Source organism: Lissotriton helveticus, chromosome 12 (assembly GCF_964261635.1).
Source record: "Lissotriton helveticus chromosome 12, aLisHel1.1, whole genome shotgun sequence".
Taxonomy (NCBI): domain Eukaryota; kingdom Metazoa; phylum Chordata; class Amphibia; order Caudata; family Salamandridae; genus Lissotriton; species Lissotriton helveticus.
This window is the reverse complement of record NC_136073.1, coordinates 797,941,557-797,954,436: the sequence shown is the minus strand read 5'-3', so window position 1 is coordinate 797,954,436 and position 12,880 is coordinate 797,941,557. Positions and strand designations below refer to the sequence as shown.

At 45.1% G+C, this 12,880-nt stretch overlaps 1 protein-coding gene across 1 annotated transcript in view; it reads right to left on the bottom strand.

Moving 5' to 3' along the window:
• ADAMTSL4 (ADAMTS like 4) overlaps window positions 1–12,880 on the bottom strand; it is a 334,744-nt gene that overhangs the window by 100,489 nt on the left and 221,375 nt on the right. The window contains 1 exon segment of the mRNA XM_078668902.1: window positions 12,510–12,646. Within this exon segment, the coding sequence (XP_078525028.1) occupies window positions 12,510–12,646 (137 nt within the window).

The following is a 12,880-nucleotide window of genomic DNA, read 5'->3' as shown; positions in this document are numbered from 1 at the left end:
CGCAGCGGATCGCGAGGCGAAACCTAAAAAGGGACCTGATAAGAACTATAATCCAGAAAAGAGATCTGATGGATACTACAATTAAGACAAAGAGCCCCATAGTTGCTGAAACCACAGTACACCAATGTCTGACGGGACCTGAGATCACGACACATGCAGAGTTGTAGCTGTGTACTGAAAACTAGGATTGTGCAATATTCATCTAACTGTATTTTTGCTTACTTACGAGAAATTTCAGAAAAATTGAGTGAAATGGTAATTAGAAATGTAATCTATACTTCAAAGTGAAATGCATCCATGTGTCCATCTTGGATTTTAGTGCAGATTTCGAGCTAAAAAATATCCTCATGCCGTTGCAGGCGGTGGTCCATTCGGGAGGATCGGGCGGCACACGGACCGAGATAAACCCTGCACGGTGTGGGCATGGCAAATGCTTGCGTCACAGGTTCAATTATCCTATCTATATGCTCCATTGCTGCCTCTAGCTTCACACCCTGATATTTCTGCGGCACGAGAGGCGCCGGCCCTATGAGAGCTGGCTGCAGCGGGCATCTCCCGGCTGGGTGACCATTACAAGGAGGATCAATTTAAAACATTGCAGGAGGTGCAGAATGGCGCAGATCGTGGTTTTATGTTTGGCTTTACATACGTCCGAGTCCGTCAGACTATTCGCGCGGCATATCCAGAGTACCCTGCGGAGCCCACTAGTCTACGGGCGTTGCAGGCGATGCGGGCGGGAGAGGGGCGCAAGGGTTTAATCACTAAACTTTATAATGCCTCCTTGCGTGAGCAAGGTGATCATCCCTCTTGTTTACGCTGGCAGGAAGCGCTGGGTATTTCTATTGCACCAGAGGTTTGGACAGCATGTTGCCAACTCATTGGTCGTCTCACTGCTAACTGCAATCTCAGAATTATTCACTTCAAATTCTTACATCTGGTATACTACTCCCCTTTGCAATTACTTAGGTATGGTCTGCGAGAGACTGCTAACTGTGTGCTCTGTGGAACAGCGGATGCAGACTTTTTACATGTGGCCTGGATGTGTGCGGGTGTATTTGTTTTCTGGACTGCTGCGGCGAACATGCTCACTGATATTGTGCTGGAACCCGTGTGCTGCACCCCTGAGATATGCTTGCTGGGTTATGTTAAACGCCTTAAGCCCTGTAACAGGCGCATTGTAGCAGTTTCTACTCTCTTCGCGAAAAGGGCAGTTGCGCAGTGTTGGGGCCCTAAGACAATTCCCACTGTGAAAAAATGGCTCAGTGACCTGATCTATTGTAGGGACCAGCTGCAGATATATGAGGAGGAGCTACCAGAGGCGTCCCGCCCCAAAGACTTTTGGGCCCCGCTTACAGCATATTTGCTATCCCACCCAGACTTACTGTGAATCTCTTGAACTGTTCCTCCCCTTCTCTTTCTAACTCAACGGTTTTTGTGGAGGTGCTCGCCCGCCGCTCTGGCATCTGTCACCCCCTAAGCCACAGCTTTCCAAACTTTTCATGTTGGTGACACACCTTTTTGTGAAATGTTTTTCAGGGACACGGTAACGCGAGCGAGCGCAGCGAGCTAGCCCGAACCACCCACAACCCCACACACACAACCCCACACACACACACACACAACCCCCACACACACACATACAACCCCCCCACACACACATACAACCCCCCACACACAACCACACACACACAACCCCACACACACACCCACACAAAACCCCACCCACACATGCCCCCCCCACACACACACACACCATCAACTGTTCTTTTTGCATTTGTCACCCGAGTGGGCCGGGTAAGCCCAGACGAGAGTCCCATCCTATCCATGCCACTGGAGTCAAGCCATCCTGGCTGATGAGGGGTGACACCCCGAAACTGGTCCTAGGTTGTTTGGTTCCAGTCCAGGGAGGGCCTGGCCTGGCAGTTGGGGCTAGACTATTTCCATTTGGCGCAGGGTCAAGACTGATTTGCATATGGCTGGATTCAAACTGGAATGGCATGGTGAGCAAAAAGACCATGGATTTAGACCAGATCTCTGTACTGGGGTGAATGTATGACATTGTTCTGCATGCTGTCCATCAATTGTTCTTTTTGCACTTTTCCAAGGGCTAAGTACATCAATTTTCAAGTTAATATATTTCAAAATTGTAATACTTCATGTTGATAAGACAAAAGACTATATTGGCTGCGCTCTACACTTGTGATTATAATGCTCCCCTATGAATAAAATGTGATTTCCATACATCAATCATATAAACTGATTATGAAGGAAATTCGAGCTTATCATTTGCAAACGTTTCAAGGGGATGTACTTATCCTATGTAAATGTTCACTGCAAATGGTTTCAACTGCACCCACTTATCATACGTGCGTTTTTGGCCGAGCAGGAAAAAACAAGCAAAAGTCTTATTAGATTAAGAGCAAAAATGCAAACTGTAACAAATTGACAATGTTAGACACAAGTACCCTTTTCGAAGAGACAACCAGAATTAACTGGCGCTCTTTTCATAAAAGTTTCTAATGTGTCAAAAATCCACTGTAGCATCTGGGCCCAGCAGAATCCATCTGTAAGTGGTCGGCTCTGATTTTACCTAAAGGGCACAAACTGAAACGACCGTGTTAAAAAGAAGAATGGCAAGTTGAGGATGACCTTCGAGTACATGGGAATTTATCTGCCAATGTAACTACAAATTGGTAAACAAGGCACTATATAATTTCTCTTTCTCCCCTTCTGACTGAAATATTGGATTTTATCACTGCATAGCCCTAAAACGATATAAACTGTTGATGGAAACATGGAACTGCATTTCGTTTTCCAGAGAAGTACAGTACACAAATAAAGACAGAACGCAAACACAAGATGCTAGTGGAGTCAATTGTTTGACATTCCAAGCACCCTGCCCCCTTCAGCCTGCGATGAGGATTAGAATATTTTCCCCCAAATGGGTTTTTTAAGCTCCTCTTCTGTTTGTCCTGTCCAGGGCTCAAACAAGACAGATCGCCGAGATTACAGTAATTACAACCGCAGCGTGAGCTCCAAACGCGCTAAATGAACCATCAGCACGTCAATGGGCAGATAAACAACCCCCCCCCCCGGAAGCCCTAACAAGTGCGACACACCTACGCATGGGGCGCGACACAGTACCGTGTCGCGCCACACAGTTTGGAAAGCTGTGCCCTAAGCGATACCTTGGATCGATCTAGAGTGTTTGTTTTTCCCGGCCCATAGTGGCGGACTACATGTAAGAACCTTTTCATTGTCATTGTTGTTGCCTTGGATACAATGATCTATTGATGAGTAGGTTTTTCCGAATGTACTAAAATTATGAACTTGCTGTGCCTGGGGGGGGGGGGGGGTGGAGGGTTTGTATGATCATATCACTATGTACCAATTTGTATTACTGACTGTTTTTATATCTTTGAAATCAATAAATAAACTTTAAAAAATATATATATATATCCATAAAAATATAGGCGCACAAACAACCGCAGCGCGCTTTCTGGATGCTTGCATTCTTCCTGTGCTTCTCCAAAAGGATCTTTGCACAACCAATCTATTGTTACGTGACCAGGCTCAATGGCATAATTTTGAGAATTTTGCACAACAAGAGTAATGCGAAATGCTGTAATCTTGATGCGAACATTTACTACTGTAAAGCGCTCCGATACCTTTGGGTCTAGCTAGCGCTATATAAAACTCTCAAATAAATAAATTATATGACATAATGCCAGCGTAACGAGTTCACATGGGCGTACTGAAAACAAGATACACATAGACTTACCAGGTACAGGAAACAAGGCTCACAGAATGTGGACACACAAAACCAAGACGAAGTCACCTTGTTCGTATCGGATCTAGATGAGACAAAGAATGTGAACCGGGACCAGGGCACACACAGATCACATGGGGGTACTGGAACCAGATTAAATGTACGGGTGAAGTGAATCAAAGCAAACGTACATACACAGACCCGAAGCTGCACTGGAATCAATATACTGACGCAGCGTGTGTACTGGATCCTGGCCACACACACCTGATGTGAAATGTGGCAGGCTACACCAGAGGTCAGGGTACTGGAACCAAGCTCAAAAGCTCTGATACCACTAGGAACAGATCGGAGAGAACTGGAATCGGTGCTGGGACAAGAGTACACACGGAGACCTGTTATGGTATGGAACCCTGGCTACACAACTACCTGACAATTCCAGAAACCAAGGCATACCTAGAACGTGGGTAATGAAGCCATGGCAAGGAGAACAGAAGAGTGCCAGAGCCAGACTACAAAGATTAATGATGGGAAGTGGAGCCTGGGTTCCAACAGAGATCTGATGGGGTCCCAGAACACACATGTGGACTCTAGGTACACAGAGATCTGATGGGGTACCAGAACACACATGTGGACTCTAGGTACATACAGATCTGATGGGGTACCAGAACACGCACGTGGACTTTAGGTACACAGAATCCAATGGGCTAGCAGAACACACATGTGGACTCTAGATACATAGAGATCTGATGGGGTACCTGAACACGCATGTGGACTCTAGGTACATACAGATCTGATGGGGTACCAGAACACACACGTGGACTTTAGGTACACAGAATCCAATGGGCTAGCAGAACACACATGTGGACCCTAGATACATAGAGATCTGATGGGGTACCTGAACACGCACATGGACTCTAGGTACACAGAATCTGATGGGGTACCCGAACACGCATGTGAACACTTGGTACATACAGATCTGATGGGGTATCAGAACACACACGTGGACTCTAGGTACACAGAATCTGATGGGGTACCAGAACACACATGTGGACTCTAGGTACATACAGATCTGATGGGGTACCAGAACACGCACGTGGACTTTAGGTACACAGAATCCAATGGGCTAGCAGAACACACATGTGGACTCTAGATACATAGAGATATGATGGGGTACCTGAACACGCATGTGGACTCTAGGTACATACAGATCTGATGGGGTACCAGAACACACACGTGGACTTTAGGTACACAGAATCCAATGGGCTAGCAGAACACACATGTGGACCCTAGATACATAGAGATCTGATGGGGTACCTGAACACGCACATGGACTCTAGGTACACAGAATCTGATGGGGTACCCGAACACGCATGTGAACACTTGGTACATACAGATCTGATGGGGTATCAGAACACACACGTGGACTCTAGGTACACAGAATCTGATGGGGTACCAGAACACGCATGTGGACTCTAGTTAAACAGAGATCTGAAGAGGGACAAGAACACGCACATAGACTATATTTACACAGAATCTGATGGGGTACTAGAACACGCACGTGGACTCTAGGTACACAGAATCTGATGGGGTACCAGACACTCATGTGGACTCTAGGTACATACGGATCTGATGGGGTACCAGAACACGCACATGGACTCCAGGTACACAGAATCTAATGGGGTAACAAAAAACGCACTCTGGAACCAGAGTATCACAGGTACTGCAAACATGCTACAGAAATACTTGACAAACTACAACTGTTAGCAATTGGCGGTGGGTACTGGAACCATCCACACCCCTACATTTTAGAGTAACCAAGGTAGAAAGTGACATGATTGGGTGCTGTAAGCGGGGGGCATCCACACAGAAGGTGGAAGGAGGGAAAGTGCATATAGACCGGATGTGGTCATGGACTCAACAAAGACATGACTGGTGTAGAGAACAAGAACTGGCTACAGATCCAATGTACACATCCTCAACAAAGGAAGTAGGGGTGGATTGATGGGGTACATTAACTGTGGTACACAGAAACTCAAAGGTACAGGATAAAAACACCTTATGTGCACTGGAACCAATATTGCACCATTATATTTAGTTGAACTAACATGCAGAGACTTGAAGTGTCCTGGGACGAACACAAAAAGCTTTTATGTGTGTTGGAACCAACATGCTCCAAAGCTTTGTTGTGTACTGGAAACAACACGCGGAATCTTAATGTTTGTTGGAAATAACATGCACAGTTTTAATGTAATCTGGAAACAACACAAAGTCTTGATGTAACATGGAAATAACTCACAGCATCAATCAATCAATCAGGATTTATAAAGCACGGCTAATCACCCAATAGGGTATCCAGGCGTTTGCAGACCATGGAGGCTTATTCGAACAGCCAGGTCTTGAGGGCCATTCGGAATTCCGAAAGTGAGGTGATGGTCCAGTAGTGCATGGAGAGGCTGTTCCAGGTCTTTCCTGCGATGGGGGGGAAGGAGCGTCCTCCACTTCTGGTTCGGTAGATGCGGGGAGTATGGGCAGGTGAAAGGGAGGAAGAGTGTAGTCTTGTCGATGGTTGGTGGAAGTTCAGGCAGTGGTTAATGTAGGCGGGTCCTTGGTTGTGTAGAGCCTTGTGTGCGTCGGTCAGCAGCTTGAATTGGCATCTCTTCTGTACGGGGAGCCAGTGGAGTTTCCTGAGGCGGGGTGTGATGTGGGTTCGTCGGGGAAAGCCGAGGATGAGTCAGCATTTGCGTGTGTTATGAGTCTTGATGTGTACCGGAAAAAAGCACACTGATTGATGTGTACTAGATATGCAAAGGAAATAACACACAGAGGATTGATGTGTGTACGAAATAGCACATAGTCTTGGTGTTTACTAGAAAGGTACTGGAGGGAACACACAGTCTTGATGTGTATTGGAAATAACAGAGTCTTGATGTGGAGTGCAAAAAAAACACAGAGTATTGATGTGAAGGGGAAATAACACAGAGTCTTTATGTGTATAAGAAATAACAGAGTCTTGATGTGTATGAGAAATAACACAGTCTGGATGTGTATGGGAAATAACAGTCTTGATGTGTATGGGAAATAACACACAGTCTTGATGTGTATGGGAAATAACACAGAGTCTTGATGTGTACGAGAAACAACAGAGTCTTGATGTGTATGGGAAATAACACAGTCTTGATGTGTATGAGAAATAACACAGAGTCTTGATGTGTATGAAAAATAACAGTCTGGATGTGTATGGGAAATAACACAGTCTTGATGTATATGGGAAATAACACAGAGTCTTGATGTGTTTGAAAAATAACACAGTCTTTATGTGTATGGGAAATAACACAGCGTCTTGATGTGTTCTGGAAGCAACACAGAACGTCTTGATGTGTACTAGAAATAATACACAGCGGCTCGAAGTGAAGTGGAAATAAAACCGAGACTCTTGATGCATTCAGAAAAACACACACAGAAACTTGCTGTGGACTGGAACCAAACCACAGATTTTTGGTCTCCATTAAGATGGAATGGGAACGGAACCTAAATAAACAGAGTTTTGAATGAATACTGACACAAACTGAACCATTTAAAACACATGAACATTGTCTCAGCCACATAGGCAGAGACTGATGGACAGCCATGCTCCCGGACTGCTGGAAACCTGCAAGAGCGTGCTGGGTTAGCCAGCGATTTGTGTGTGGTAGCCCACAGGGATACCGGTGGTAACTCTGGCCTGGAAACTGAGTGGAAAAACATTAAAGCGGAATTCTGGTCCTATTCTCTGTTTTCACATGTAGTAATATTTCGCTTCCAGAAGCCAAGATATCATTAATGCATCAGGTGCTGTGGCACCGGGGCACAGAGGTGTAAGGGGCGCTCTTTATCCCCATAATATTATTCATTGGGGAGTGAGGGCCCATTTCTTTCGCTTGTATTAGAGCCCAAGGTAACTCTGCTTCACTACTTTCTATCTCCTTCTGACTCACAATAAACCTGCTTAAGTTTTGGGAAAGGAGGGGGCGAGAGATTACCTTTCAAAACATCTTAAAACTTGTCACGCGTGGTATAATACTGGAATATCATACCCAGTATATTGTCCGATACGAGTATTGCCTAGTTGGTGAAGATTTTCTATTGTTAACTTCCAATGGGCTGAACTTTTCGCAAATGATATATACGTCAGACGATATTTCTACACACAACATTCTCACATACAACTTATTGGGCTCCACCATTTTGAGAATGGCGCTTCGCCAAGGGGTGGCATCCCTTTGGTGCACTGCCGGGTTACAAATGGAGGACGGTATTCTCGTTATTCTTAGTTTGTAATGAACAACTGTATTCAATTTCAATATTTTATTCCATCTTGAATTTCCTCATTCAAGTATGCATAGCATCCTCCATTTGGAACCCGGCAGTGCACAAAAGGTAAGCCACCCCTTGGGGAAGCACCATTCTCAATCATTTAGACACGCTTCTGATCAGAAAGCGCTACCTTCCTGCACACCACTACCCGACAGCTATGTGATAACGGCGGCATACTTCAATCACAAACTATACAACTAAAAGGAGTGCATGAGTCAAGCTCTATTATTCATCACCATTTTGAACAGCCAGGATCGTAAAGGAGAAGCGAAACAAATGACAATAGCAAAGGCAAAGAGTTTGCATCTAAAATATCACCTAAAATAGTTGGCCCCAGATGTACCATCATTTAGTGCAGAGGTGCTCAGGCAACGCAAAGCGACACAAACACCTTACTTGTGCAAATGATATTTTGTGTTGAAAACTGGCCAGCGTTAAATGGCACTGCATCGCACTAAAACGCTGATAAGTCCAGTGCTTAATTTGAGCTGGTGGTTTTCGGTGCTCTGCACTTATTTGCCAGTACTGGTGCTTATCACAGTCTGACACATGGTGGCGCTGTCTGCCTACTTTAGGTATGAGCAAAACAACAGCTGTTTATTAATTCAGTTTACATGTACAATGACTAATACCTGCCTCCCAAGCCATCACTATATAGCTTTGGGGGCCTAGAATAGTATGAATTGTCACACTTGTAAGAATAGGATGGCTAGTTGTTGTGCTGGCACTGTCATTGGCAGCGCTGGCAGGGGTAACTGATGGTGCAAGGTGTAGTGTCCTCCTGATGAAGGGCACTGACACTATTTTTTTCTTTCTTTCTTTTTTTTTTTTTACAAATTAAGCACTGGCTAGGTCATGCAAGGGGAGGTAATGAGGGGAAACAGAGCATAGACACTAGGATTTTAAACAAATCCAGATCAACTAAAGTCATATGAAGACTAGGGCCAAAAGAAAACAGGCACAAACAATGGGCAAAAGGAAACTGTGTGATATTTCCAAACCCAATATATGCAATTTCTGCAAAACCTGCACATATTATCCTTGGACAGTTGTCAGACATGAGAGCATGGAGATTCATACTCATGGGTGTGCTCGAATGGAAAATTCTTGCAAGGTACCGCCCGCTTGAATTTACGCCATGGGACAATACAAAATTGTGTTTAGCAGCACGCAAACTTCCGTGTGCGTGTTTACAATGACAACATCTGAGTACGATACATTGTAAGTTCAGACACGTATAGTATTTGCCTTTTTTCAACTTAAATACACAGATTTTTGTTAGTATTGCTTTACATGATCCTGGTACTACTTGAAACTCTGACTTGTATGTTACGTTCAGATCTCTACAGCATGTGTTTTATCCCACAGAACTACCTTTATTCTCTAGGAGACTGTAGATGTGTAGCAAGAAAGAGGACCAGATATTCCTAAGTGCCGGGCAAGGGCCTCGAGTCCTTGGGGAATTCGCGAGGTGCTAATAAGACCTAAGCGACAGCAGATTTGGTAGCCAGTCGAATTATCAGGAGGATTCTGTCCAAAACTCATTTTATTTCAGCATCCAAAGTTAAAGACACTTCTTCAACGTTTGGCAGTGAGTCTGCGAGCAGTGATGACAGCAGACCTGGCTGGCACCCACCCGCGCAGTGCTGCCAGTGACTTTTGCAGTGCGCACTGGCAAAGCGAAGACCAGGAAAATGCCCTGAGGAATGATAGCAGGAGGGGGCTATACTGTACCAGCATTGGCTCATGGCATTCAGAAGAGATGGAATCCATGCACTTCTGTGACCATCTAATTCATTTCACATTGTTCCCAATCTGAGGGTAACAGACATGTTGTGGTAGACTTAGCTTTGTGTCGACAGCATAAAGTCACACTGATCCACATTTGTCAACACCCGAAAACTTCTACGTATAAAAATAAGATCCTTTTCTAAGCACAATCACTAGATCCTACAAGGATGCACAGCAAAAGAAGCTATAATAGTCTCAAGCTGTGAAACTACTGTTACAGGTAAGTAACTGTAGGGAACTGGGTTTTAGGTACAGTACCACCCCCCACACTTTTTGCCTAGTGTTTGTTGTAACTTTGACTGAAGTGTCCTGGGTTCCTGCCTACCAGGTCCCCAGTACCAGTGTTATTTCTCTCAAAACTGTACAATTGTTTCCTCCAATTGGCAAAACCTTTAGTAGCCTCTGTAAGGGCCATATGTATAAACACATTTTCCCATAGAGACAGAATGAGCAAAACCATTTGATGCATCTGGCCCTAAGTCCCTAGTAAATGTTGCCCCTGGTACCTTAGGTCTGGGGTACTAAAGAGGGCCCCCAAGGGCAACAACATGAATTGTGCCACCCTAAGGGACTGCTCACCAAGCACATACAAGACTGACATTGCAGGCTGCGTGTCTTGGTGCAGATAAAAGGGAAAACACGACATGTCACACATCACTGTGTGCTATGTCTCCTAATACTGCACGTAATATTTATAAGTCACCCCTACAGTGGGTCTGACAGCCCTAAGGAAGAGTGCTGAATATTACATATGAGGGCATACCTACATTAGCAAATAAACCCTTGTCAGTCCTTTTACTGCCAGTACAAGTGATCAATCAGGGAAGCCATTTTAAAACATGTGCTGCACACTGGTGAAAACGAGTTCCCCATTTACATGATGGCTTCACTGAAGATAGGGGTGTTTGGTATCAAACATCTTGTATTTATAAACCCACACTGATGCCAGTGTTGGACTTACCAATACATGCACCCAGAGGGTACGTTAGATGTGCCCCCTGAACACCTACCAGCCTCTGGTGTCCTTGTTGACTGGTTTCTGCCAGCCCGCCACCAGAGATGCTGTTCTGACCTCATAGGGTGAGAACTTTTTGCTCTCAGGAGACCCCAAACAAAAGCCTGTCCAGGAAGAGGGTGTAACACCCCCTTCCACAGGATGACCTGCTGATTAGCCTCCTACGGCCAGCGAGCTTCAAAGAGCTGCTGCCTTTGGAATGCAAATCTGGCTCCTCCTCACAGGAGAGTAAGCCCAACCCTTTGTCCAGGAACCCTTCCAGAGCTCGAGTCCATTGTGGTTTCATCCTTCGTGGACTCCTCGACGTTGCCTGAAGCCTCTGCATGCAGGCCCCCCTAGACCGCGACTGCTCCCAGTAAGGAAACCCGACGGCTAAAGACACCTCTGCATCTATCGCTCCCGGGCCATGGAATAGAGGACCCCAGATGTCCCAACCTCCCTGAGCATTGCAAGCCTTAAACCCCCCTGTTGGTTCAACCCAAGTGGCCTTCCAGCCAGAACCTGCAGCCTCTTTTCGCAGTGACTGATCTCCATAGAAACCTATTGGGCTCCCGATGCTATTTTGCTCCCGGCCGCTCTAAAGCCACTGGCGGTGCACTGCTGGTGCTGCCTTGAGCCTTGCCCACTACTCACCTTAACTCCTGGAGACTGGTCCTGTAATTCACTGTACTGTACTTGTTTGCAGAACTTGTTCTTCCTTCTGTAGGATAACATTGCTGAACTCAGAAATTGCACTTTGTTCACTTTTTAAATTGAAAAGAATTTATATTTAAAAACATACTTACCTGAACGATGATTTTTCTCTGATGTCTAAACATGTATAACGATACTTTCTATTGCTATAGATTGGCGTTGATCTCCTTCCTGAGTTGTGTGTCATTTATTGACCATTGTGTGTATTTGCAAATGTTTTGCACTCCTCTTTGTTAACCGCTTCCGTGCGGCGCCGATTCCGCCCCTGTGTTGGACATTCCAGAACAGGGTGCGGTCGTGACGGAACAGTTCCGTCATCAGCACAGCTCAGCCGTGACTGATGACGGAACGGTTCCGTCACAAGCATCGAAGGGGTTAAGTCTAAGGCTGCCGACTACACTACCCCCTAACAGAGCACTTTGGGGTTGTATAGCAAACCCCTGTCCACTCATAGGGGAGCCCCGGACTCTTTACATCATATATCAGATTTTTGATATGTCATATAAAGAGCCAACTTCCTACAGTAACCTTTTCCTTTCACTATGCTTATTAACGGGGCTGTCCAGTACACGGCGCTTCCTTAAAATCAAGAGTTCCATCATCAACCTGGGCATTCAGCTGCCGCATATTAAACATCAACAATAATTTGCCATTGAAACAGATCAATAAGAATTATTTACACATAAAATGTAGTACATTTAGCTGCAGTTCTAACATTTTGTTGCACCTATAAACATAAAAATATTTGTCTTTTGTTTGTTAGAAGGGCAAAATTAATAAATTCGGAGGGTATGATGAATGCAAATGGCTAATGTGGTGGCCCCTAAGGAATAAATGAAGACAACATCATATACTAGTGAACTCTGTGTGGTTACCGGTGGTACTCACCAAGCATTGCCCACCCACGCAGATATCTGTGGATGAAGCCTCGCACGGAGTGCCGTCCTGCACCTTCTCGGTGTGGCGTACGTAGAAGCGGTAGCCAATGGGACGACAGTTCAGCTCACACCGCTGATATCCCTGCACTGAAACAAAGAGAAGAGAAAAATGTTATTTTAAAAATGTTTTTTGTGATACATGTAGCGCGGTCATGCTGCTTTTTATATACATCGGTGTTCTATGAGACATTATAAAATAATAAAAACCAATATCTCAATTCATGATGCAGAGCGGAAACAGAGAGCATTGTGCATCATTGGGTAATGTTGTATTACTCTTTCAAGAGAGCGCGCCATTTATGTGTTATACCAAAGTATCCA